Source organism: Oncorhynchus clarkii, chromosome 3 (assembly GCF_045791955.1).
Source record: "Oncorhynchus clarkii lewisi isolate Uvic-CL-2024 chromosome 3, UVic_Ocla_1.0, whole genome shotgun sequence".
Taxonomy (NCBI): domain Eukaryota; kingdom Metazoa; phylum Chordata; class Actinopteri; order Salmoniformes; family Salmonidae; genus Oncorhynchus; species Oncorhynchus clarkii.
In genome coordinates this window covers 66,782,352-66,807,092 of record NC_092149.1, presented here as the reverse complement: position 1 = coordinate 66,807,092, position 24,741 = coordinate 66,782,352, and the positions used below count along the sequence as shown (strand labels likewise).

At 40.8% G+C, this 24,741-nt stretch overlaps 1 protein-coding gene across 1 annotated transcript in view; it reads right to left on the bottom strand.

Annotated features, from left to right (window-relative positions):
- Positions 1–24,741, bottom strand: part of LOC139401739 (protein ITPRID2-like) — a 55,482-nt gene that overhangs the window by 28,077 nt on the left and 2,664 nt on the right. The window contains exons 2-5 of the mRNA XM_071145742.1: positions 8,300–8,574; positions 7,972–8,008; positions 3,071–3,120; positions 462–515 (exon numbers count right to left, since the gene is read on the bottom strand). Of these exons, the coding sequence (XP_071001843.1) occupies positions 462–515; positions 3,071–3,120; positions 7,972–8,008; positions 8,300–8,507 (349 nt within the window). The 5' untranslated portion in view covers positions 8,508–8,574. The remainder of the gene's footprint in view (positions 1–461; positions 516–3,070; positions 3,121–7,971; positions 8,009–8,299; positions 8,575–24,741) is intronic.

Genomic DNA, 24,741 nt, shown 5'->3' with positions numbered 1-24,741 from the left:
CTTTTGATCAGGGCCCAGCCTAGTCGCTCTAGAAGGCTCATTAACAACTGAAACTGCCATAGAAGTGGTGTGGTCCTAGATCAGGGATTGGCAACTTGCGAGCAAAACAATTTAGCGACCCACCTTTGACAGCGTAGAGAAAAAAATTGGAGGGCCCCCCCCGTTCGGTAATTGGACCATGATTACTAGAAGTTTAGATAGCTGGCTAGACTAATTTACATGGGCAAATTGAGTGACTATCAGTGACTGACATAACAGAAAAACTGCTGATGCACAACCACATTTCGAAATTGCACCTTGTGTATTCTACTAATCAAACTCTCAACAGTAATTTTTTTTTTTTTAAATGTGGCAGACAGGGCCCTCCAGTTGCCCATCCCTGTCCTAGATTGTATTGCTTTAGTGACCCCCCCCCCCCCTACACACACACACCCCTCCCCCAAACACATCTTGTCACTTACCCTCAGCTCCCAGAGAAAAGTAGTCTTCAAAGCTGCAGCCATTCTTTAGCACTCCTGTAAAGTACAGTTAGTTCAATTGTGTTCGTGAGTGTCATCTTCCATAGAGGGGTCATATTAGTTTTTAGACCAAACCATTCAAACGCAACAGATGCTATCCTTAGAAGACCAATTTTAGGGATGGTCTGACAAACACTACTGTAGGTCTGCAACCGCTGCAAACGTGGAAGACTGACACCGGTGGATGCGGTACATTGAGCCCATGCAAAAAACATACTGTATCTCTAGCATAAACAGACAGACTTTGATGTTTTATTTATTATGCTAATTAGATTTCCACAAGACATAAACTCTAGCGGGTTAAGCACACAAATAGAACTGTTTGTTTTACATTTCATTTAACCTTTACTTAACTAGGCAAGTCAGTTCAGAACAATTTTTTATTTACAATGACGGCCTACCCCGGCAAAACCCTAACGACGCTGGGCCAATTGTGCGCCCGCCCTATGTAACTCCCAATCACGGCCGGTTGAGGTACAGCCTGGAATCGAACCAGGGTCTGTAGTGATGCCTCTAGCACTGAGCTGCAGTGCCTTAGACCTCTGCGCCACTTGTATAGTGCATTCGGACTCCTTGATTTTTTCCCCCACATTTTGTTACGTTAAAAATCCTCAATCTACACACAATACTCCATAATGACAAAGCGAAAACATGTTTTTAGACATTTTTGAAAATGTAAGTATTCAGAACCTTTGCTTATATGTCTCGAAATTGAGCTCTGGTGCATCCGGTGTCCATTTATCATCCTTGAGATGTTTCCACAACTTGGTTGGAGTCCACCTGTGGTAAATTGAATTGATTGGACATGATTTGGAAAGGCACACACCTGTCTATGTAAGGTCCCACAGTTGACAGTGCATGTCAGTGCAAAAACCAAGCCATGAGGTCAAAAGAAATCTGGGGAAGGGCACCAAAACATTTCTGCCATATTGAAGGTCCCCAAGAATACAGTGGCCTCCATCATCTTAAATGGAAGAATTTTGGAACCATCAACACTCTTCCTAGAGCTGGCTGCCTTGCCAAACTGAGCAATTGGGGGAGAAGGGCCTTGGTCAGGGAGGTGACCAAGAACCCAATGGTCACTCTGACAGAACTCCAGAGTTGCTCTGTGGAGATGGGAGAAACTTCCAGAAGGACAACCATCTCTGTAGCACTCCACCAATCAGGCCTTTATGATAGAGTAGCCAGACGGAAGTCACTCCTCAGTAAAAGGCACATGGCAGCACACTTGGAGTTTGCCAAAAGGCACCTAATGACTCTCAGACCATGGGAAACAAGATTCTCTGGTCTGATGAAACCAAGATTGAACTCTGGCCTGAATGCCAAGCGTCACATCTGGAAGAAACTTGGCACGATCCGTACGGTGAAGCATGGTGGTGGCAGCATCATTCATTGCAGATGTTTTTCAGCGGTAGGGACTGGGAGACTGGTCAGCATCAAGGGAAAAACGAACAGAGCAAAGTACAGAGAGATCATTGATGAAAACCTGCTCCAGAGCGCTCAGGACCTCAGACTGGGGCAAAGGTTCACCTTCCAACTGGACAATGACCCAAAGCCCACAGCCAACACAACGCAGTAGTGGCTTCGGGACAAGTCTCAATGTCCTTGAGTGGCCCAGCCAGAGTCCGGACTTGAAAATAGCTGTGCAGCGACGCTCCCCATTCAACCTGACAGAGATTGAGAGGATATTCAGAGAAGAATGGGAGAAACTCAGCAAATACAGGTTTGCCAATCTTGTAGCGTCATACCCAAGAAGACTGGAGGCTGTAATCGCTGTCAAAGGTGCTTCAACAAAGTACTGAGTAAAGGGTCTGAATATTTATGTAAATTTCATATTTATTTATATTTTGTGTGCAAAAAATTATAATTTTTGCTTTGTCATCATGGGGTATTGGGTGATGAGAGGGACAAAACATTGTAATCAATTTTAGAATAAGGCTGTAATGTAACAAAACATGGAAAAAGTATAGGGGTCTGAATACTTTCCGAATGCATTGTATACCCTACAGTAGACTACATAACCATTCAAATAAAAACCTTGGCACGTGCCTGTAAAAAACATTTTGAACAGCCTACTACAGACAAACACTTTAAACCAAGACACAAATGTACTGTTAAATACCTTCCTACCTGGTTGGTAAATCTTACCTACTGTAGATAGCCATTGATCAAAGGGCACCAGCAGCCCATATAGTTTGCATTACCAGGAAGACCAGGCAAATACAGGGAATCCAAATGTTATTCCTTTTAGCTCAGGATACTTGTATCATGCCTGAGTGTTTCTTACTTCGATTTAGAAGCACAATAACAGTTTGACAAAGCTACCAACTGGTAACTGGAGTGAGTGTGGGTGTATGAGTACAGAAGCTGGCTCGTACGCTCCAAAGTACACTAGGGCTCCAAGGTGGGGTGTGGTGAGACAGTTGCGAAATACTCCACAAACACCCCCTTGGCGCACACACACACACACACACACCTCTCCACATGATATTTCTCCATATGAGAGTTAGTTTTATAAAATAGGACTGATGTTATAGTAGAGGGGAATTCACCCTTGGACTGAGTGCTGCTCTGTTCATCCAGAGAGGCCCCAAGAGGAGTCCTGTGAAGAGACATAAATACACCGTTAGGCGGGAACAAACTCAATATACTTAAAAATGACCAAAACCTAATTGAAACTGTGTAGAAATAATGGACCTATATTCATACAGAAGACTGAATGTGTCCCCCGGGGCTAAATGAGTTCAACACCCCTGGTCTCTAGTGTCCTACTAACACTGTGCTGGCTCATTTCCTCACACAGGAAGACCCATACACAAACACTACAACCGTTTTATCTTTTTGTCAACTACCCACATATCAGCAGATCAAGTCACACCCAATCCTACTGTACAGTAGTACTATAGTTTGAGTTTGAGTTTGAGTTTATTTTTATTTTTACAGGGACAGTGCACATTAATCAACGTTTCAGTAAAAGTGCCGGTTTTAGCCAGCCGGCTAATTTTCAACCGCAGTCCCTGGGCAGGTTATTAAAAACAATTACAATATAGACAATAGCAGCATAGAACAAGCAAGACATAGCAACATAGGACAAGCAAGACATGGCATACAGAGCAACATAGGACAAGCAAGACGTAGCATACAGACAGAGCAACATAAAACAAAAAGCAGCAAGACAAAATTCATAAAAGCAACAAAGTGTTTCCACACCTCACAAGCTACAGACAACAGACATGGAAAGCGGCAACACACAGCTAGGGACCATGTTCACAAATCTGATTGACCTTTAGCCATGTCTTCAAGCATTTTGTGAAAGTGTGATATGTGGTGCAGTTATGTGTGTCTGATGGCAGTGTATTCCAGACATGGGAAGCTCTCACAGAGAATGCAGATTTACTAAAGGTGCTTTTCCTTAGGGGAACTATACAGTCACCTCTCATGGCAGACCTTGTGGATCTGCTGCCATATGTCTGGGTTTTCTGTTTAACAAAAATATTGAGTGGAGGGGGAGCCAGGCCATTAAGGATCTTGAATACAAGACATGCGTCGGTGTATTGCACAAGATTTTCCCAACTCAAGAGCTCATGCTTTCTAAGAATGTGACAATGATGATGGCTATTGGGCTTCCTATCAAGCACTTTGAGAGCCTGTTTGTAGACAGACTGAATAGGTTTTAATGTTGTACAGCAAGCTTGGGCCCAACTAGTCAAGCAGTATGTTAAGTTGGGGAGTATCATAGTTTCGAAGTACAGTTTTGCTACCTCTGTAGTCAAACAATTTCGTATAAATCGGAAGTTACTGTATCATGTAAATCTTGTTTGACATAAAGATCCCACACACAGAACAATGCTCTCGTTGGCTGGCCCTTGCTCCATATTCGTCGCCAAACCCACTGGCTCCAGGTCATCTATAAGTCTTTGCTAGGTAAAGCCCCACCTTATGTCAGCTCACTGGTCACCCTAGCAGCAGCAGCAGCAGCAGCTGCTCACTGGTCACCCCCCCGTAGCACGCACTCCAGCAGGTCACCCCCAAAGCCAAATCCTCCTTTGTCCGCCTTTCCTTCCAGTGACTAGAACGAATTGCAAAAATCACTGAAGCTGGAGACTCATATCTCCTTCAATATCTTTAAGCATCAGCTGTCAGAGCAGCTCAGATCACCTGTACATAGCCCATCTGTAAACAGCCCATCCAACTACCTCATCCACATATTGTTATTTATTTTTTGCTCCTTTGCACCCTAGTATCTCTACTTGCACATTCATCTTCTGCACATCTATCACACCAGTGTTTAATTGCTAAATTGTAATTATTTCGCCACTACTGCCTATTTATTGCCTTACCTCATTTGCACACACTTTGTATCGATTTTTTTTTCTAGAATCAGGCGCGCTAGATTAGGGTTTGAGTGAAAACCTACAGGCCGGTATCTCTCCAGGAACAGGGTTGGAGAGCCCTGCTCTAGTCTAAGGTAGCACATTACATAACATCCCTAACCCTGCTCTAGCTGGCTCCTAGGTCTCTACCTCACCTCTCCGTCTATAGATCAAACTACATATGGTCACTATCCCAGACCTATGCTTTCTGATGTGACCTACTCTATTCTAATCTTACTGTACTTCTATAATGAGTCAGTCAGACCAACTCAAGTCTATATGCTAATTATTCATGTAACATCTAGGTTAACTAAACTTGGAACAGATGTCTGTAGGCCTATACCAGCGCCCTGCCATAATGAATATTTCATAAAAGGACATTATTGACATTGTGTAAAACCCTCAATCAACATCATGTGATTTTCTGTTTGCTCTCTCCCGCTATCTCACTCTGTCTTACTCATGTACGTAGGTTCGTGGGGGATTTTCAACCAACTAGAATATTTGACTGAATAAATTATTCTGAGTTCCATGGTAATGTTTGTTTAACTTGCGCACTAAAGTACAGCGATGAACCCTAATAAACCCTAATAGTAAGCAACATTCTTCCGGGAGACATTTAACCTGTCACGCAGGCAAACTCAAGCAGGGAATTATTATTATATATTTTTTAAATATACTTAAATCATACTTCATATTTTAAGTATATTTAATATTATCAAATTGGAACAATTTTAAATACATTTAATGTCAATTTGATTTCTATTTTATTAGCACTTAAGTATATTAAATATATTTAAAATGATATAAATTGGGACTTTATGTACCTTCTTAGTATATCAGATGAAGAGCAAAACAAATATTCTTTGAATGCACATTAAGTACATTTTATGTGTATTGCTCATAAATTAGAAATTTACTAAAATTGTATTGTGATTAGAATTCCTATATTTTCTTTGCAAAAAAAAGTGTATTTATGTATTTATAATGTGTTTCAAGTATACTTTTACAAATACACTTTGACTCATTAACCGCATTAGCTATTGTAATTGAACCAATGTTATGCCAATGTTATTATTACATGCTATTTACAATTTACAAGTAACACTTTTGAGAACTGTGCACCATTGGTATTTAACACATTTGGTGGTTCACATTAAGGACCCAGGCCTTCCTCATTAACATTTCAATACATGTGTAATATGTAATATGTACAACATTATTCAGTTTGAAAATGAATATCAAAACATTTGAATAAACTAAATATGAGAAACAATATCATATTATAAATCAAAACTTCAACTGCAAAAAAAGGATGCTATCATTTTCAACTTTTGCTGCACTCTTCTGAACAGGAATTCAGAAAGTACTTCAAAACTCATTATTGGCAGTGAAACTACAGTAACTTGCAACATAATTCATACCCCTTGGATGTATTCACATTTTGTTGTTAAAGTGGGATTAAAATTGATTTAATAAAACATTTAAAAAGTCAATCTACACAAAAGACTATATTAAAGTGGAAGATATCTATAAAAAAAATAAAGATCGCTAGAAATGAAATAACTAAAATATAGTAATTGCGTAAGTATTCAGCTGCCTGAGTCAATACATGCTGGAAACACCGTTGGCAGCCATTACAGCTGGGAGTCTTCCCGGACAAGTCTTGAAGATTATCTCTTTATTCTTTTCAGAATTCTTCATGCTCTGTCAAGATGTTGGTGCTCATGGCTACACAGAAATGTTCAAATCTTGCCATAGATTTTCAAGCAGATTTAAGTCAAAACTTTAGTGCCTTGTTTGTTAAATACAAAATGTATGTTTTGGAATTCTGAATATTTGTATTCTTATTTTCATTCTGTCATTTAAATCATTATTGTGGCGTCACTACAATGTTGTTGATCCATCCTCAGTTCTTCCATCACTGACATTCAACTCTGTAACTGTATTACAAATCACCAATGGCCTCATGAGCAGTTTCATTCCTGTCCTGCAGCTCACAAGGATGACCATCTTTGATTTGTCTGGGTGGTTTAATACATAATCCACAGCATACAGTAGTTATTAACTTCACCATGCTTAAAGAGATATTCCATGTCTGATTTGATATTGTTACCGATCTACCAATCACTGCCCTCTTATGAGGCTTTCGAAAGACTCCCTGGTCTTTGTAGTTGAATATGTGCTTGAAATTCAATACTTGACTGAGGGACCTCACAGATGTATGTATGTATGGAGGAGAGGAACCGTTCATATTTTTATGACTATGTCAACCCCTATTGTTTCACACAGAGTCCATGTAACATATTCTGTGATTTGATAAGCCAAATTCTCCTGAACCAATTTAGGATTGCCAAAACAAAGAGGCTGAACACTTATGCAATGACTATATTTTAATTTTAATTTCATTGTTTTCTTTCACTTTGACATTAGAGTATTTAGAGTTAATTGTTGACAACAAATGACAAATAAATCAATTTTAATCCCGCTTAACACAAAATGTGAAGAAATCCAAGGGGTATTAATACTTTTGCAAAGCACTGTATCACGCAAGCAGTTTCATTTAAAAAAAAATCTATGCTACAACTTAAAAACAACTCCAAGTGTATTTTGAAATGTGTTGAAGTTTGATAATATATTTATAGTATGAAAAAACAATGAATATAAAGTACACTTTTAATAAGTGTGTTGAAGTGTAGTGATATTATAGTTATACTTAAGATGTATTTTTATAGTATATCTCGTATTTGAAGTATATTATTTTAATGTTTAGTATATTTAAGTATACTAAACAAGCTGTAAAAGGTAACCAATAGTCATACCAAACAATGACTATCCCGAGAAGCCAGCCATCCTGTCCCATTTAACCACAAGTCTTTTTTCAAATGATGTCTAACTGCATGTCTTTGAGGATGGCCTAGAAGTGACAATGACAAAATAGTAAGTATTTACTTTCCTCACTATGCTGACTGAGCTAGTCACTAGGCATTCCACACCAGCCACCCTGATATACAGTGACAGTCAGGAGTTTTATTTACATGCAAATATAAAGGTTTCATTATAATGCCACACTACAATACCTGCAGTCCTTGAGCCAGCTCGCAATCTTCTTAGGGACTGAGAGAAAAAAAACGGAGCAATTCAAAGCCATGTACAACTGTTCAGTTTTCTATAAATGCAATTTAACATTCAATCTACAATGTAGATTACAACTGGATCAAAATAAATAATAATCTGTTTGCTGTTGCAGGATTTTATTCCCTTTTGGGCTTGGTAATTATATAGCAACAAGACCTTAAGTAGGCTTTATTGTTTCATGGTGACTTCCATGGAGCTGTACTGAGCTGTAAAAAGCCAAACTATAATTATTTCTGCCTGCTGCTCCCTCTGTAGCTCATCCCAACGTACCAGGCTCCTCGGCCGGGGCTGTCTTCTCCTCCATAGTGGGATCTGAACACAGTGTCTCCTCGCTGCAACCCTCCTGATCCTGGGTGTCCTGGCTCTCAGAGAGGCCCTGCCAGGAGTCTCTGCTCTGGATCCAGGCCTTCCTCATTATTGTCGCTGCCTTCCATGGGTGATCTATGCTGGGGCTCGCAGCAGTTTCACACTGCTCCATGGTCCGCTCCTGGATCCACAACTCCTCCTCTCCCCTGGCCTGGTCGCTACAGCAGGGGGCAAGTCACCTGTAGCAAATAGGAGGGAGGGGATTGTTATGAGACTAGATGGTAGCCACACACACGCACACACACACCTTGCACAAACAAGCCTAACAATACAAAGGAAAGGTATGAAAACATGCCTATGCCTGTAATATAACATCATCCTGCATGATAGCCATGTATGCTCACAGAACAGAACAGCGTTGAGCTGTAAACGAGCAAATATCCAATAACGGAACTGACTTTGGAAAATAAGTTGCTATATCATACAAACAAGATAAAACAAGACTACACACAATTTGTTTCTTTCCATAACTTAGATGGCTAAATGAATTACGACCAGAACACCAAATGAATAAATGTGACAACCTCTTCAAGAACAAGAAGCAGAAGAACACAAAACAATCTGCACAACACACAACACTAATAATACCTGGTGGGAATTCCTCCTTCTGACAGAATTATATCCTAAGAATTCTTCCAAGAATACTAAGGTCACTTCCAAAGGCATCAAATGTAAAAGTAGTTCCCACTCAGCCAGGCAGAGATGTGGGACAGAGGCAGACAGGGTGGATGGATGGATAGATAGAGAGCAAGAAGTCCAACTGACAACAAGTGGAGCAGAAAATGTCGGTTTAGTTGAAAGATTGCGTGCTGGTGCCGAGTCATTTCCTGTTGTGGATCAGCTCTTTCTGAAGGGAGGATAGAGGGATAGACAGAAGGAGGGAGTTCTCACTGGAGTGTATAGGCCAAACCTCGAGGGACAAGAGGCGGCGGCTATTATAATGTTACTTCTATTTCCAGAGTAATCATCTGAAATAATAAGGAATGTAAATAAATAAACAAACACAAAACGACCACTTTGCTCTCAAAACAATGGCGGTGACAGACAGCTATCTAAATGTGTGGGAATCTAAAAAGGGGTAATTAGAAAATACCATTAACTAATAGGATTGTCTATTTAAATGAAGTGCAGTGAGACATCTTGAAGATGCAAAGAGTGTCGAACTTAAAACACTTCTGCAGATAATGAACTGATATTCACTTGACAGTTTGTGCTGCATTTTGTGAAGAGGGAGCATGGAGTATATAAGGATGGGGGGAGGGGTTGGAGAATTTAGCATTTTTCAAACAACTTAAGTATCATACCCAAGATTTTAAGCAATTTTTTCTCAATTGTGTATCTACAGTGCATTCGGAAAGCATTCAGACCACTTGACTTTTTCTATATTTTGTTACGTTACAGCTTTATTCTAAAATGTATTTGTTTCTCATCAATCTACACACAGTACCCCATAATAACAAAGCAAAAACAGTTTAGAATTTTTTGCAAACGTATGTAAAAAAAAACTGAAATATTACATTTACATAAGTATTCAGACCCTTTACTCAGTACTTTTTTGAAGTACTTTTGGCAGCGAATACAGCCTGGAGTCTTCTTGGGTATGGTATGATGCTACAAGCTTGGCACACCTGTATTTGGGGGGTTTCTCCCATTCTTCTCTGCAGATCCTCTCAAGCTCTGTCATGTTGGATGGGGAGCGTTGCTGCACAGCTATTTTCAGGTCTCTCCAGAGATGTTTGATCTGGTTCAAGTCCGGGCTCTGGCTGGGCCACTCAAGGACATTCAGAGACTTGTCCCAAAGCCACTCCTACATTGTCTTGGCTGTGTGCTTAGGGTCGTTGAACTGTTGGAAGGTGAACCTTCATCCCAGTCTGAGGTCCTGAGAGCTCTGGAGAAGGATTTCATCAAGGATATCTCTGTACTTTGCTCCATTCATCTTTTCCTCAATCATGGTCTGAGAGTACTTCAGGTGCCTTTTGGCAAACTCCAAGTGGGTGGTCATGTGCCTTTTACTGAGGAGTGACTTCCGTCTGGCCACTCTACTATAAAGGCCTTATTAGTGGAGTGCTGCAGAGATGGTTGTCCTTCTGGATGGTTCTCCCATCTCCATAGAGGAACTCTGGAGCTCTGTTAGAGTGACCATTGGGTTCTTGGTCACCTCCCTGACCAAGGCCCTTCTCCCCTGATTGCTCAGTTTGACCGGGCAGCAAACTTCTTCCATTTAAGATGGAGGCCACTGTGTTCTTGGGGACTTTCAATGCTGCATAAACGTTTTGGTGCCCGTCCCCAGATCTGTGCCGAGACACAATCCTGTCTCGGAGCTCTATGGACAATTCCTTCGACCTCATGGCTTGGTTTTTGCTCTGACATGCACTGTCAACTGTGGGACCTTACATAGACAAGTGTGTGCCTTTCCAAATTATGTCCAATCAATTGAATTTACCACAGGTGGACTCCAATCAAGTTCTAGAAACATCTCAAGGATGATCAATGTACACCGGATGCACCTGTGCTCAATTTCAAGTCTCATAGCAAAGGGTCTGAATACTTATGTAACTAAATTTGTTTGTTTTTTGCAAAAAATTCTAAAAACCTGTTTTCGCTTTGTCATTCTGGGTTATTGTGTGTAGATTGATGAGCGTAGTGTGTACAGCGCAGTACATCACTGAATAGCTACCTTCCTGTAGGTTCACTCCAACCCCAGTTGTAAATAACCTGATTCATTTTATCAACCAGGTAATTATTAGAATTAGGTGTGCTAGATTAGGGTTGAAGAGAAAACCTACAGGACAATAGCTCTCCAGGAAGAGAGTTGAAGAGCCCTGATATAGGGAATATGGTGCCATTTGGGATGCAGCATGAGAGACAGATGAACAGAGGAAGTAATCGACTGTACCAGCTTTAAATCATCTGCGCCCAAAGACACTCAAAATTAGGGGTTTAACAAGGGTTCTTCTAAGATCTCAAAGTTCTTCAGAGAACCTTAGGGTTCTTGGCACTGAAAATTGCCCTCAAAAAGGTTCTTCCACGAACCCCATAGGAGTTCGGGTTCCTCAAGGAACCGCCATAGTTGGTGAGGGTTCTTGCAGGAACCTAACTGCCAATCTAAAATGCTTGAATTTGAAAAGACAACATGTGCAGGCACTTAAACGAAAATGTTTAAGATCTCCTGAATTTAAGGTAAGGTTTGTCCCTTATATGATCTAAATTGCTATTGTTTTGTGATGATACCATCTATCTTTTAATATCTGTGCAAATATTTCTAAAACAGAAAATGGACACAATTCAATGGATTTCAATCAAAAAAGGTAAGAATATGTACTGTATGCTATAAGAATATAAAGGCTAGCTTTTATTTATTTAACTAGGCAAGTCAGTTAAGAACACATTTTTATTTACAATGATGGCCTACCCCGGCCAAACACGGAATACGCTGGGCCAATTGTGGCCTGATGTGATTCGGCCTGGATTCGAACCAGGGACTGAAGTGATGCCTCTTACACAGATGCAGTGCCTTAGACCGCCGCGCCACTCAGAAGCTGCATTGGATGCAGATGACTGAACTGCTCACTTTTGTGTCTGTATGTATACAGACGAGGAGGCATATAGGTATGTCTATTTGTATGTTATGGAGATCACATGTACCACCCTCCTCCCTTACCTCTTCAATGAAAACCCCATAGGCCTCTAGAATATGGATAAGGTATGTGCATTCACATTTACCACAAAAACCAAGGTATGAATACTGTTGTGTGCATGTTTAGTTAAACATCTGTATAATCACTATTTTTGGGATTCAGACTTCCCCATCCCTACACCTCTGATAACAAGAAACCTGTTCAAATCACCATGCACTGCAAAATCATTCTGGCTATGGATACGGAGAGCATCAACACGCAAGAGGATATACCCATTGGACTTGGGGTTTTGCTGGGCGTTTACCTCGCAGTTGACCTCGCATTTAGATTTTTTTTATTCTGCTTTGCCACTAAAATCATAATAAAACACTGACAACTAAAATAGTGTTATGCGTATTATCAATATCATAATAACAATAATAAAAAGGGGAGAGGGGAGTTCAGATATTAACCCCAAAAGGTTTGTCGAGGATCCATTAAGAGGGGTTCTTCTACGAACTTATAGTGGATCCCCCACAGTTCCAATTTTAAGAACCCCTAAAGGATACTCCAGTAACCTTTCATTTTTAGTGTATAAAGATTCATTTTTTTATTTAACTAGGCAAGTCAGTTAAGAACACATTTTTATTTACAATGACAGCCTAAGGTCTCAGATGCAGATGGAATGTTGGATAAAAGAGTGTGAGAAAGGGAAGAGGGAAAGCGAGATTAGTGTAATGTGAGTGGAGGCTTTATTATAGCAGCTGTGTTGATAATCACTCTTTGCACTTACAGGCCTATCCACCGGATCAGACACTCAGACACTTACACCACTCATACTGACTAACAAACCCATCTGGGTTTGAATCCCAAATGGCACCCTGTTCCCTATATGGTGCACTACTTGACCATATCCCATGGGTAGTATTGCACTATGTAGGGAATAGGGTGCAATTTGGGATGCAAAGCTTGCCTCAAGCCAAAATACGAATATTACGTATAAGGGTGTGCTAAGCCAGGCAATTTGAAGCTGCTGCCTCTGGTCCATACCTCCTTATAAATATTTTGAAAGTGCTGATACTGCAGAACAATAGTGGATTACAGAGCTGAGTCTTTCCTTTCCCGGTCTGAAATGCAGCCAAACCAACCACAGCACAGAGACTGGAGGGAAACTGAAAGGCAGCCAAATCAACCACAACAGTAGCCTCGTCGCGAACCAGGGAAGTTCAATGGCAGAAATTAGTTTGGCCCCTGGCCAAATGGGGGAGAAGGGCAACGGTCAGGGATGTGACCAATTTACACACAAAATGTTAACCTGTTTCAAAAAGGTCTTACTCACATCCGCTACAGAGAATGTGATCACACAGTCGTCCGGAACAGCTGGTGCCCTCACACATGGGTCAGTGTTGCTTGCCTTGCAGTTGGATTTCCCTTTGTAATCCGTGATAGTTTGCAAGCCCTGCCACATCTGTCGAGTGTCACAGCCGGTGTAGTAGAATTCAAACTTATTGTCAGATATGCGAAATGGAGGGAGAGGGAGAGCTTCGTATGCGACTCAGTGTGTGGTGTAAAGGTGATTTAGAGTTTACAAAAACATAATAATGGGCAATCTAAAATATATTTTCGGGTGGTAGCAAAGCACAGCCAGTGTCGGATGAATGGCGACATGGAAAAATTCTCGCTCACCTGAGCGCTTCAGAACATGTCGTGAGGTTTGACTTTATCAGCGTACTCCACTTTCAGTAAAAAAAAAAACGCACACTGTCAGCCACACTTAAAAACAGTGATGAACATAACACACAGCACCCCCATGTGGGGGGAGGGTTCTTGGAATGTAACATCTGGGAGCCAGGGAACCATTCAAAACGGTTTTGCAATAAAAAAAAATGATCCAGACCTCCAAGGGAGGCATGACATCAATGTGATATGAGGTATGGCAACGCGAAACTAGCTTAACGTTGACCAAGGAAAACACCTGGCCAAGACCTAGAGAACTATGTGTGAGACATTGTTTATTTATGTCTGTGTGTGTGGGTCTGTATCCTACACCACAGCACGTCTATGCTGCTGTCCAGCTTGGTCAGAAGGAACACTGTTCAGCTGTTATCAAACTCCCTTGAGACCAAACATGTTGTAAAGAGGATACTTATATTTATACAGAACAAAAATATAAATGCAAAAATTTCAAAGATTTTACTGAGTTTCAATTCGTATAAGAAAATCAGTCAATTGAAAGAAAGTCCTTAGGCCCTAATCTATGGATTTCAGATAACTGGGAATACAGACATGCATCTGTTGGTCACAAATATCTTAAGAAAAAAGGTAGGGGTGTGGATCAGAAAACAGTTAGTGTCTGGTGTGACCACCATTTGCCTCATGCAGCGTGACATCTCCTTCGCATAGAGTTGATCAGGCTGTTGATTATGGCCTGTAGAATGTTGTCCCACTTCTCTTCAATGGCTATACGAAGTTGCTGGATATTGGTGGGAACTGTAACGCTGTTGTACGCGTTGATCCAGACCCGTGTAATCCCAAATATGCTCAATGGGTGACATGTCTGGTGAGTATGCAGGCCATGGAAGAACTGGGACATTTTCAGCTTCCAGGAATTAAGTACAGATCCTTACGACACGGGGCTGTGCATTATCATGCTGAAACATGAGATGATGGTGGCTGAATGACACGACAATGGGTCTCAGGATCTCGTCACGGTATCTCTGTGCATTCAAATGACAATTGATAAAATGCTATTGTATTTGTTGTCTGTAGCTTATGCCTGCCCATACCATAATCCCAACGCCACCATGGGGCACTCTGTTCACAACGTTGACATCAGCAAACCGCTTGCCCACACGACGCCATACACGTGGGTCTGCAGTTGTGAGGCCGGGTGGACATACTGCCAAATTCTCTAAAACATTGGAGGCGGCTTATGGTACAGAAATTAACATTCAATTATCTGGCAACAGCTCTGGTGGATATTCCTGCAATCAGCATGCCAATTGCACACTCCCTCAAAACATCTGTGGCATTGTGTTGTGTGACAAAACTGCACATTTTAGAGTGGCCTTTTATTGTCCCCAGCACAAGGTGCACCCGTGTAATGATCATGCTGTTTAATCAGCTTCTTGATATGCCACACCTGTCAGGTGGAGGGATTATCTTGGCGAAGGAGAAATGCTCACTAACAGGGATGTAAATTAAATGAGAAAAATTTGTGCGTATGGAACATTTTGGGGATATATTACTTAAGCTCATGAAACATGGGACGAACACTTTACATGTTGCTTCTATATTTTTGTTCAGTATAGGTCCCAGTCTGCACCCATTTCACACACCAACCTCCTGAACCCTGACCCCCTAACCCCTTTCAGCAGAACTAAAGATGCCCAGTTTCCACATCATGGGCCAAATGTGACCCATCATCCAGCAGTTAAATCGTGACTGCCACCACGTCCCAAAGACACACAACCAGAAAGGAAATACTCTGGACGGTGGAGGTAATGGAACGGGGAGGTACTTTCTGAACTTGTGTTTAGTTGCAAAATGCTTTGCTAGTGTGCGCTATTGAACACCAAGTCCCACCCCAAAACAAAGCACTTAGTAAGAACTCCATTCAGCCAACAAGTAGTTTCAAATTGTAATAAAGTTGTCACGTCTTAAGAGAAAATATCTTGGGAAAACTCATTACTGAACTTAAGAGTGTAGGCTACAGGAGGTTGGTAGCACCTTAATTGGGGAGGAAAGGCTTGTGGTAATGGCGTGGAATCAAATAATTTACATGGTTTCCATGTGTTTGATGCAATTCCATTCACTCAGGCCATTTTTATGAGCAATCCTCCCCTCAATAGTTGTGTAGGCTTACATAAGTTATTTAATAGTTGTGCATTACATATGTGGTGTGTTTCGGGGGGTTGGTTTGTAAGTCAAAATACAAATTGCTTTTAATCAGCAAAGAAAATGCACAAATACAGTATCCACTGTTTAGCTTGTCAGAGATCTTGCCTCTATACAGACATACGTTGTTTTTCTTAACCAGCTATCGGTTATGACCTTCTAAAACAAACATTATAGCACAGTAGCACTACTTTGATGGTTTATTTTTTTATGCAGTGTCGCATAGATAGACTAGTCAAAATGGGTCAACCATAATATCCAATCGAACTACAGCTCTCTTAAAAAAATAGATTTTTGGGCCTCCCGGGTGGCGCAGTGGTTAAGGGCGCTGTACTGCAGCGCCAGCTGTGCCATCAGAGTCCTGGGTTCGCGCCCAGGCTCTGTCGTAACCGGCCGCGACCGGGAGGTCCGCACAATTGGCCTAGCGTCGCCCGGGTTAGGGAGGGCTTGGTCGGTAGGGGTATCCTTGTCTCATCGCGCACCAGCGGGCTGGGCGCAGTGTACGCTAGCCAAGGTGGCCAGGTGCACGGTGTTTCCTCCGGCGCATTGGTGCGGCTGGCTTCCGGGTTGGATGTGCGCTGTGTTAAAGAAGCAGCGGCTTGGTTGGTTGTGTATCGGAGGACGCATGACTTTCAACCTTCGTCTCTCCCGAGCCCGTACGGGAGTTGTAGCGATGAGACAAGATAGTAGCTACTACAACAATTGGATACTATGAAATTGGGGAGAAAAAGGGGTAAAATTAAAAATAAAAAAAAATAGATTTTTATCTCAATACCTTACAAATGAAAAAAAATAAAGAAAAGAAAACTTATGGGAAAATAGGCCTTCTATATCGGTGCCAACAAGGGCCTTTCGTTATGCCAAACTTCTTTCATAAAGTCCAGTTCAAAGTTAAACAAATTCAAACATTCTGTGGTCAATTATAATGACGCAGCCAACATGCCAAATGGCACCCTATTCGCTATACAGTGCACTACTTTTGACCGAAGCCCTAAAGGCTCTAGCTTTCCTGGCACACGTTAGGTCCCTTGATACCAATTGAGCAACGTTTCCATCCCCCAACGAATTCAGGCAACTCTGAAGGCAATGGGGTTCCGACTAGTCGCACAAAATGGAATATAACATTGCGGATAAATGTAATCTGTACAACATCTAAAGACCTGCATCACTATACTGAGAGCTTTGCCATTTCTATAAGAACATATTTGGGTGAATTTGGAGCCTTTGTTCATATTTCTTCAGGGCCCCCACACTACACAAGAGGATGAGGAATTTGCTGCCATTTACACCCCTTCTATAACATGCCATTTACACCCCTTCTATAACATGCCATTTACACCCCTTCTATAACATGCCATTTACACCCCTTCTATAACATGCCATTTACACCCCTTCTATAACATGCCATTTACACCCCTTCTATAACATGCCATTTACACCCCTTCTATAACATGCCATTTACACCCCTTCTATAACATGCCATTTACACCCCTTCTATAACATGCCATTTACACCCCTTCTATAACATGCCATTTACACCCCTTCTATAACATGCCATTTACACCCCTTCTATAACATGCCATTTACACCCCTTCTATAACATGCCATTTACACCCCTTCTATAACATGCCATTTACACCCCTTCTATAACATGCCATTTACACCCCTTCTATAACATGCCATTTACACCCCTTCTATAACATGCCATTTACACCCCTTCTATAACATGCCATTTACATCCTTCTATAACATGCCATTTACACCCCTTCTATAACATGCCATTTACACCCCTTCTATAACATGCCATTTACACCCCTTCTATAACATGCCATTTACATCCCTTCTATAACATGCCATTTACATCCCTTCTATAACATGCCATTTACACCCCTTCTATAACATGCCATTTACACCCCTTCTATAACATGCCATTTACACCCCTTCTATAACATGCCATTTACACCCAAAAATGATTTGATATAAATATGGCTGCATTGGACCTTTGAGTTCTACCAAATAAAGCTGAAGAAATATCATGTAGCATTAGATCCCAAACAAGCCTGAATGACCCACGTACTGTCAGACCTGACAAGTCAAGAAGAGTCTCAAACTCTCACTAAATATTATATATCCTGGATATGTCAAACAGACTGGGTTCCAATCCAAATGAATCTGAAATGTAAGACTACGTTTTATTTAAGAACAAAGTGACACATTGCTTATGATAGCATCACTTTTGGTATTTTTGTGAAACTCTCATTCCGACAGGGTCGAGCTTAAGCCTACATTTCCGTTTCAATTCAAACAGAGCGTCGTCGAGGCGATGTGAAGTTAAGATTTATCCTGAGGAAGAAGAAACTGTGCTTGACCTAAAGACACTCCATGACTGACAAAGCATGCACACACACACACACACACACACACGTCAGTGTGTTCCTGCTTGGATCCAGCCAAAGGTTTCACACATCTGGTACCCCTGCCTCTCTGTGAATATTCTCACCACAACCTATAAAATGTGTCACTTCAACCCTCTATACCCTAGTAGAGGCAAGCAGACCGGGGGTGACCACTAAAGTGCGTCCCAAATGGCACCTTCATCCTATATGTAAAGAGCCTAGCGTGCCATTTGGGATGAAGCCTATGCCTAAATAACAGTTCAGTGGTTTAGAGAGTGACCCAGCAAAAATAATTGCTGTTGGCAAACTTGACCATGACCCTGGTTTACAGGTTATATAAACATAAAAAAAGGTCAGGAGAAGTTTAGTGTGTCAAGTTCAACCCATGTCTATCACTTTCACAGCTGAAGAAGAGAGAGACGCAAAGTTGGGTAACAGAATGACGATTTGTGCCGTCATTCTATAACCAAACTTTGCATCTGCACTTGTTCTTCAAGCAAGTGTGTTTTTGTACAATTTGTTGTGGTATTTGTTAAAAGTATAGTGCATAGCGTTGTCTGGTTTATTTAACTTTACAATTGGTTTGTTTAACATTATCATTGTTTTTTGTTTGACATACAATTTAAAGTGAAACATCTGAGTATCAAATAAAATAAAATGTTATTGGTCATATACATCATGGTAAGCAGATGTTAATGCGAGTGTAGCGAAATGCTTGTGCTTCTAGTTCCAACCATGCAGTAATATCTAAGAAGTAATCTAACAATTTCACAACAACTACCTTATACACACACAAGTGTAAAGGAATTAATAAGAATATGTACATATAAATATATGGATGAGCGATGGCCGAACGGCATAGGCAGGATGCAGTAGATGGTATAGAGTACAGTATATACATATGAGATGAGTAATGTAGGGTATGTAAACATTATATAAAGTGATACATTTTTTACATCCCAGTTTTAATTATTAAAGTGTCTAGAGATTTGAGTCAGTATGTTGGCAGCAGCCGCTCAATGTTAGTGATGGCTCTTTAACAGTCTGATGGCCTTGAGATTAAAAAATATCTTCGGTCTCTCGGTCCCAGCTTTGATGCACCTGTACTGACCTCGCCTTCTGGATGATAGCGGGGTGAACAGGCAGTGGCTCGGGTGGTTGTTGTCTTTGATGATCTTTTTGGCCTTCCTGTGACATCGGGTGGTGTAGGTGTCATGGAGGGCAGGTAGTTTGCCCCCGGTGATGCATTGTGCAGACCTCACATCCCTCTGGAGAGTCTTGCGGTTGTGGGCGGAGCAGTTGCCGTACCAGGCGGTGATACAGCCCGACAGGATGCTCTCGATTGTGCATCTGTAAAAGTGTGTGAGTGTTTTTGGTGACAAGCCAAATTTCTTCAGCCTCCTGAGGTTGAAGAGGCGCTGCTACGCCTTCTTCAAAACGCTGTCTGTGTGGGTGGACCATTTCACTTTGTCTGTAATGTGTACGCCGAGGAACTTAAAACTTTCCACCTTCTCCACTACTGTACCGTCGATGTGGCTAGAGGGGTGCTCCCTCTGCTGTTTCCTGAAGTCCACGATCATCTCCTTTGTTTTGTTGACGTTGAGTGGGAGGTTGTTTTCCTGACACCACACTTCGAGGGCCCTCACCTCCACCCTGTAGGCCGTCTCGTCGTTGTTGGTAATCGGCATCACTCTGTTACCTTGGAATTGCCCACAGGACTGGACAGTGACTGCCACCCTGCCAAAAATTGTCTGTGGACATTGTCCTCTGTCCTCACCTCCTGAGACTGCATGCCTGTCTTACTACTGAGTGATTAACCAATGTTGGTTATTTTCCATTTGTTTTAAACAACTAATTGACCGACATCGGTTAAATTATTTGATAAATCAGATCCAGCTTGAACTGTACGATGTAGTAGGGAGTATATTCTACATAGTTTAGCGCATAAAAATGTGGTAATGAACTAAAATTAGCATAATCCATTGCGCATCTACTTGTCCGGTCTATTTATTTTATGACTGCTACGGAAGAGAGAAGAATGTGTGATCGTGAGGTGATATAGAGAGCAGATGTTGCTTCGCGAGGTATCGCTACCTGAAAATACATGATCTAAGTGATTGATCTTAGGTATTCAGCAGTCATAAAAGTATGCCTTATTTAATTTTGTAGTTCTTCAGACAGCATAGGCAGCAGCTCTATAGAGATTAAATAATAAAGTCATCAAATAAAACAAATGTAATATACACAACTGAAATATGTTGCTAATGTTAATAAATGGTTATATGTGATAAGCGGTAATTGGCAGTTATTAACATTACTTTAACTAAATATTTCAGTTGTGGATATTACATTTGATGACTTTATTCATGGGAATTGTATTAATTGTTTTATTCTGTGTTGTTCAACCCACACAATGCATAGTGCATTAAATGGTTAAAGAAAAAAAAGGGACTAAAATCCATAATTATTTTTTTATAGTCAAACCGAAAGTGAACCGACCCCAAAAAGCACTAACCGCTCAGCACTACTGCCTTTCTGTCCACATAGATGCCTGTCTGCTTGATTGCCCTGCCTGTCCCCCTGCCTGTCCACCTGCCTGCCTTTATGCCTGGCCAGCAAAGGTACAACAGGCTGGAACACAGCAACACGCAATGTACAGTCCTGGAGCATTATCATAACATTGTCTTATAACAGCTGAAAATTATGGGTTTAATAGCATCCACCTGATATTATAAACAACAAACTACTACTATAGTACTGTAAGAGATTTGCTGGCAACATTTTACAGTGGGTCACTTCCATGTAAAAAAGGACCCATGAGCACCAACATGTGACATTCATAGGAGCATATCAAATTGGGTGTCAAATGAAAGCTAAGAGTCCATATTTTTGAGAAACTAAGGCATATACATAGTGCTTTCAAAAAGTATTCATACTCCTTGACTTACAATTTGTTGTGTTACAGCCTGAATTCAAAATGGATTAAATATATGTTTCTCACCCATCACACAATATCCCATAATGAGTAAGTGAAAACATGTTCCTAGAAATGTTTGCAAATGTATTGAAAATGAAATAAAGAAATATGTAATTTACATAAGTATTCACACCCCTGAGTCAATACATGTTAGAATCACCTTTGGCAGTGATTACAGCTGTGAGTCTTTCTGGGTAAGTCTAAGAGCTTTGCACACCTGGATTGTACAATATTTGGCCATTATTATTTTCAAAATTCTTCAAGCTCTGTCAAATTGGTTGTTGATCATTGCTAGACAATCATTTGTATGTCTTGCAGTAGATTTTCAAGCAGATTTAAGGTAAAACTGTAACTCGGACACTCAGGAACATTCTTGGCAATTAACTCCAGTGTAGATTTGGCCTTGTGTTTTAGGTTATTGTCCTGCTGAAAGGTGAATTAATCTCCCAGTGTCTGATGGAAAGCAGACTAAACCAGGTTTTCCTGTAGGATTTTGCCCGTGCTTTGCTCCATTGTTTATTTTTTTATCCTGAAAAACTCCCCAGTTCTTAAAGATTACAAGCATACCCATAACATGATGCAGCCACCAATATGCTTGAAAATATGGAGAGTGGTACTCAGTAATGTATTATATTTACCCCAAACATAACACTTTGTATTCAGGACAAAAAGTTATGTGCTTTGCTACATTTTTTTGCAGTATTACTTTAGTGCCTTGTTGCAAACAGGATGTATGTTTCGGAATAATCTGTACAGGCTTCCTTCTTTTCACTCTGTCAATTAGGTTAGTATTGTGGCATAACTACAACATTGTTGATCGTTCCTCAGTTGTTTTCTCCTATCACCACCATTAAACTAGAGTATGTAAGTGTTATAAAGTCCCCATTGGCGTCTGAAATCCTTGAGCGGTTTCCTTCTTCTCCAGCAAGTGAGTTAGGAAGGATGCCTGTATCTTTGTAGTGACTGGGTGTATTGATACACCATCCAAAGTGTAATTCATAACTTCACCATGCTCAAAGGGATATTCAATGTTTGTTTTTTTCCCTATCTACCAATAGTTGCCTGCCTTTCTGCGAGGCATTGGAAAACCTCATTGGTCTTTCTGGGTGAATCTATCTTTGAAATTCACAGCTCGACTGAGGGACCTTACAGATAATTGTATGAGTGAGGTACGTAGAAAATGACGTGAAACAGTATTATGGCACACAGTTTTGAGTCCATGCAACATATGGGACTTGGTAAGCAAATTTCTACTCCTGAACTTATTTATACTTACCATAACAAAAAGGGGTTGAATACTTATTGACTAAAGACATTTCAGCTTTTCATTTAATTAATTTGTAAACATCTCTAAAAACATAATTCCACTGACATTATAAATTCAGGCTGTAACAGAACAAAATGTGGAAAAAGTCAAGGGGTATGAATACTTTCTGAAGGTATACATTCAACCATTTTCCATCCTAACATTTTGGAGTAAGCAAAAGCTTTCATTTCTTGTCAAACAGGTGGAAAACAGGTGGAAAATGGGTTTTAGAATACAACTACCAGAAAGGTATGGCGTTCTTTGGATGCAACTCAGCATTATTTGTCCTCCAAACACGACAAGTTGAGTTTTTACCAAAAAGTTGTATTTTGGTTTTATCTGACCATATGACATTCTCCCAATCTTCTTCTGGATCATCCAAATGCTCTCTAGCAAACTTCAGACGGGCCTGGACATGTACTAGCATAAGCAGGGGGACACGCCTGGCGCTGCAGGATTTGAGTCCCTTGCGGCGTAGTGTGTTACTGATGGTAGGCTTTGTTACTTTGGTCCCAGCTCTCTGCAGGTCATTCACTAGGTCCCCCCGTGTGGTTCTGGGATTTTTGCTCACCGTTCTTGTGATCATTTTGACCCCACGGGGTAAGATCTTGCGTGGAGCCCCAGCTCGAGGGTCGATTATCAGTGGTCTTGTATGTCTTCCATTTCCTAATAATTGCTCCCACAGTTGATTTCTTCAAACCAAGCTGCTTACCTATTGCAGATTCAGTCTTCCCAGCCTGGTGCAGGTCTACAATTTTGTTTCCGGTGTCCTTTGACAGCTCTTTGGTCTTGGCCATAGTGGAGTTTGGATTGTGACTGTTTGAGGTTGTGGACAGGTGTCTTTTATACTGATAACAAGTTCAAACAGGTGCCATTAATACATGTAACGAGTGGAGGACAGAGGAGCCTCTTAAAGAAGAAGTTACAGGTCTGTGAGAGCCAGAAATCTTGCTTGTTTGTAGGTGACCAAATACTTATTTTCCACCATAATTTGCAAATAAATTTAATAAAAATCCTACAATGTGATTTTCTGGATGATTTTTTCTCATTTTGTCTGTTATAGTTGAAGTGTACCTATGATGAAAATTACAGGCCTCTAGCATCTTTTTAAGTGGGAGAACTTGCACAATTGGTGGCTGACTAAATACTTTTTTGCCCCACTGTACATCTAAATACAATAATTCTGAAGGAGAGACCCCTGCCATCTAATATCAACATATTTTGTTTAGGATGCGTTTTTTTTGTCTCCTGTAAGTTTAAGAAACATTGCCTTGTGTCTTGAAATTCCGTAAGTAACAAGAAGTAACAAGTAAAGGTAGACCTACCAATTAGTTTGTTTTTTACTGGCATACATTTTGTTCATGAAGTGATAAAAAAAGATTCTCGGTGAGAGAATATCTGTTATGTTCAACTGATAACTTTTCTTTCTCTATCTGTCATCTGGTGGTTAAAGCAAGAGGGTGAAAAGTCTGGACAAGTCCTCCCTACACCGGACATCGATGAACGTTGAAAATTAGTTTAAATTTGGTCAGTCCGCCCTGGCATTGATTTCAACGTCCACAGACCTAGTTTTTTGGTCCGGTCTGGACCAACGTTCATTTCAACATCCACAGAGGTCTTGACCAGCCATCATTTGGCCCAAACATTTAAATTTGGTCTGGTCCAGACCAAATCTTAACCAATCATAGATGTCTATGTTTCACTAGTTTGGACAACACACATTAGAGTACAGTACATTACAGTAAAGAAAATTAGTATAGATCAGTACAGTCCTGTGCAGTACAGTAGAAGATTAGTTATGTGCATCGCAGAGCACACTAGAGTTGAGTACACTATAATGTACTGAACTCCACCGTGCTGTACTTTGATGTCCAAACTTGTGACACTTGGGCTGCGTTTAGACAGGCAGCCCAATAATGGTTATCTGAAGAAAAAAAAAGCCCAATCAGATCAGCTAAACAAAGCCATAGACGTTATAATTGGTTCAAATGTGGTCCGATCCTGAGCAACCAAATTTGGTCTTGTTTGGTGGCGGAGCGCATTAAAATAATAGCCAGAGTAGAATACAGAAATATGCATGCAAAGGAGGATTTTGCATATTTCTACCTTTGCGTACCTATTTAGGATACATCACCATGAAGAGAATGACATTC